General features: G+C 47.4%; 1 protein-coding gene across 2 annotated transcripts in view; it reads left to right on the top strand.

Moving 5' to 3' along the window:
* Positions 1-386: 386 nt before the first annotated feature.
* Positions 387-2,503, top strand: part of rhoq (ras homolog family member Q) — a 16,038-nt gene continuing 13,921 nt past the window's right edge. The window contains exons 1-3 of one of the 2 annotated variants that reach the window (XM_034898592.1): positions 387-718; positions 783-981; positions 1,270-1,328. In XM_034898592.1, coding sequence (XP_034754483.1) covers positions 840-981; positions 1,270-1,328 — 201 coding nt within the window. In that variant the 5' untranslated portion in view covers positions 387-718; positions 783-839. Of the gene's footprint in view, positions 982-1,269; positions 1,329-2,503 lie in introns of both variants that reach the window. The other variant, XM_034898591.1, reaches the window with a different exon arrangement.

Consider the following 2,503-nt stretch of genomic DNA (forward strand, 5'->3'; position numbering starts at 1 on the left):
CACACACACACACACACACACACACACACACACACACACAGCTCCTCCTGTTGGGTCTCCATCTGCAGCGCCTTGGTCCCTTCTCACACACCCCTTCCATCCTCAACACAAAAACACACACACAGATCTTCTTCATCCCCTCAATAGAAATAGACTTATTATTGTACTACAGCACAAGTGTGTGTGTGTGTGTGTGTGTGTGTGTTTGAGAGTGGCGAGTGTAGTATTTTCTGTAGGGGATCAAACTGCCCATCTAGGCCAATCCCTTTACAGAGTATAAAATAATGTGTGTTTGTCTTCCTGTAACATTTATGTAATTTCTCACACTCCTTGGTCCACACCTCCCCACCAGGCGGAGTGCACTTTATCCAGAGCCCCTTGGTTTCAAAACCAGGCTCCGCCTCTCCAGCAAGCGCACCCACCTTGTCCGCTAGCAGCACGGTGCGCCAGGCAGCGAGAGCACAGGCGCGTGGCACACCGGGGGAGCGGGCACGTCGAACCAGGAGTGGCATCCTCGGGACTTTTTCGGAGAAAAGACGGTCTTTGGTTTGGGGAAACCCCGCATTAAGACCTCTTAGGACTGGGGGAGGTCTTGTTCACTCTGTCAGTCGTGGAAAGAGAACTCATACCTTAACCGGTGGTGGGGGTAAAGATGCAGTTCCAGTCCGACTCCGTGCGTCAGGCGGTCCGCCTCAGACTGTGGTGATGCCCGCCGTGCGGGGATCACCGCCCAGCAGCAGCAGCAGCAGGAGAAAGAGAAGGAGGAGGAGGAGGAGGAGGGGGGGGTCACGACAACAGTGCGTCGGGGGGCCGAGGAGGATGATAATAAGGTCGGGATCATGGCTAACGGAACCGGTACCATCATGTTAAAATGCGTCGTGGTCGGAGACGGTGCAGTGGGGAAAACGTGTCTCCTGATGAGCTATGCCAATGACGCCTTTCCAGAGGAGTATGTACCCACAGTCTTTGATCATTATGCAGGTAGGAATCATTTATTTCTGTTATTCTGTCTATCATGGGCTTTAATAATAATAACAACATCTAATATATGAGTGGATAGTGTTGCCTGAGTGTTTCCTCTGGCACTTTTTCTCCAACTGCATTGGCTTGCATCTGTTGCTATAATCAGAACCACTTGTTTGCCTGCTTCATAGCAAAGAGGGGTTGGGGACCCTGAGCCCCTCCCTGGCCTCCCTCCCTCTCTCCTTTTCTGCTCCCCCCTCAACACCCTCACCCTTCCTCTCTTGACTCTTTGTCATTTCCTTGCAGTGAGTGTCAACGTCGGTGGAAAGCAGTACTTGCTGGGACTGTATGACACAGCTGGTCAGGTACAGTGTTTTTTTTCTTCCAATAGCCAGGTGCAAAGCATGCCAAGAACACACACACATGCACACATAAGCTCTCTCTATGTCTGTCTCTTACTCTGTCTGTCCCCCCATGTGCTCCGGGGACCAATAACTGCCCTATAGTGGCCCCAACACGCCCACAGGCTGTACATTCAGGCCGGACACTAAGCTGCAACAGGTGATGCTGTCCCCACGTGGGTTTCCTGCCATCCTGGTGTGCCGTGGACAGTGGTGGTAGTGAAGGGGTTTCAATAGTTCTATTATGTGGAGAACAGGGCCCCTATGTCCAGTAGTGATGTCACAGGTTGGTTAATAGGGAGCTGGCTAATGCCTGGGCTTTTTCTTTACAATGTGCCATTCATTGCATAAGAGTTAAAAACTATACTGGAAATCCAAGGACACACACACACACACACACACACAATAATGTTTCCACTCAGCAGAAGAGCCAGTGTAAACAGACAGGAAACCATGTTAACACACGACAGACACAGCCTCATTGAGGACATCAGCACATGATATGGTGCACTATTTGCCCCCGGAACTTTCTTAAGACTACAGTTTTAGGGCAAGTGTATTCATTTTTTTGGTCCGTGTGATAATTTAGATGATTAGACTAGACCTGAAATGATTAGTCAAGTAATCATTTAGACTATTGATGCAAATAATCGGCAAAGATAATCTAAAAGGTTGCAGATTAATTGACAATAAAAAGGATTTGTTGGTTGCAGCCATATATCATTTAAGCTACAGTTGGCAACTTTTATTAATTAATTAACTTTTTGTCGTCTTTGCTCCAACTGTCTCTGCGCTACGAGGCTGCCCGGCCGGGGGCGGTGCTTGGTTCTGGCTTGACTGTTTTCAGCTCTTTTTCTTTTTTCTTACTTTTTCATTTTACAGCTGAACAGTACATTCAAATATGGTTCTGAAAACATTTGAGATAAGAAGAAGCCAATGCAGTAAAATAATTCTGATTCATATTTAATCAGTGCTGCCTAGTTTAAAGTGCTCTTATTATGCTTTCAGGATTTTCTCCTTTCCTTTATTGTGTTATATATCTTTTGTACATGTAATCTGTTTACTCTGCTTCTGACTGGCTAGTAGTCCTTACCTAGGTACTGTCAGGGCCCTCATACTCTGCTTCTGAGTGGCTAGTA

The sequence above is a fragment of the Etheostoma cragini genome, chromosome 17, assembly GCF_013103735.1.
Source record: "Etheostoma cragini isolate CJK2018 chromosome 17, CSU_Ecrag_1.0, whole genome shotgun sequence".
In the NCBI taxonomy this organism is placed as follows: Eukaryota; Metazoa; Chordata; class Actinopteri; order Perciformes; family Percidae; genus Etheostoma; species Etheostoma cragini.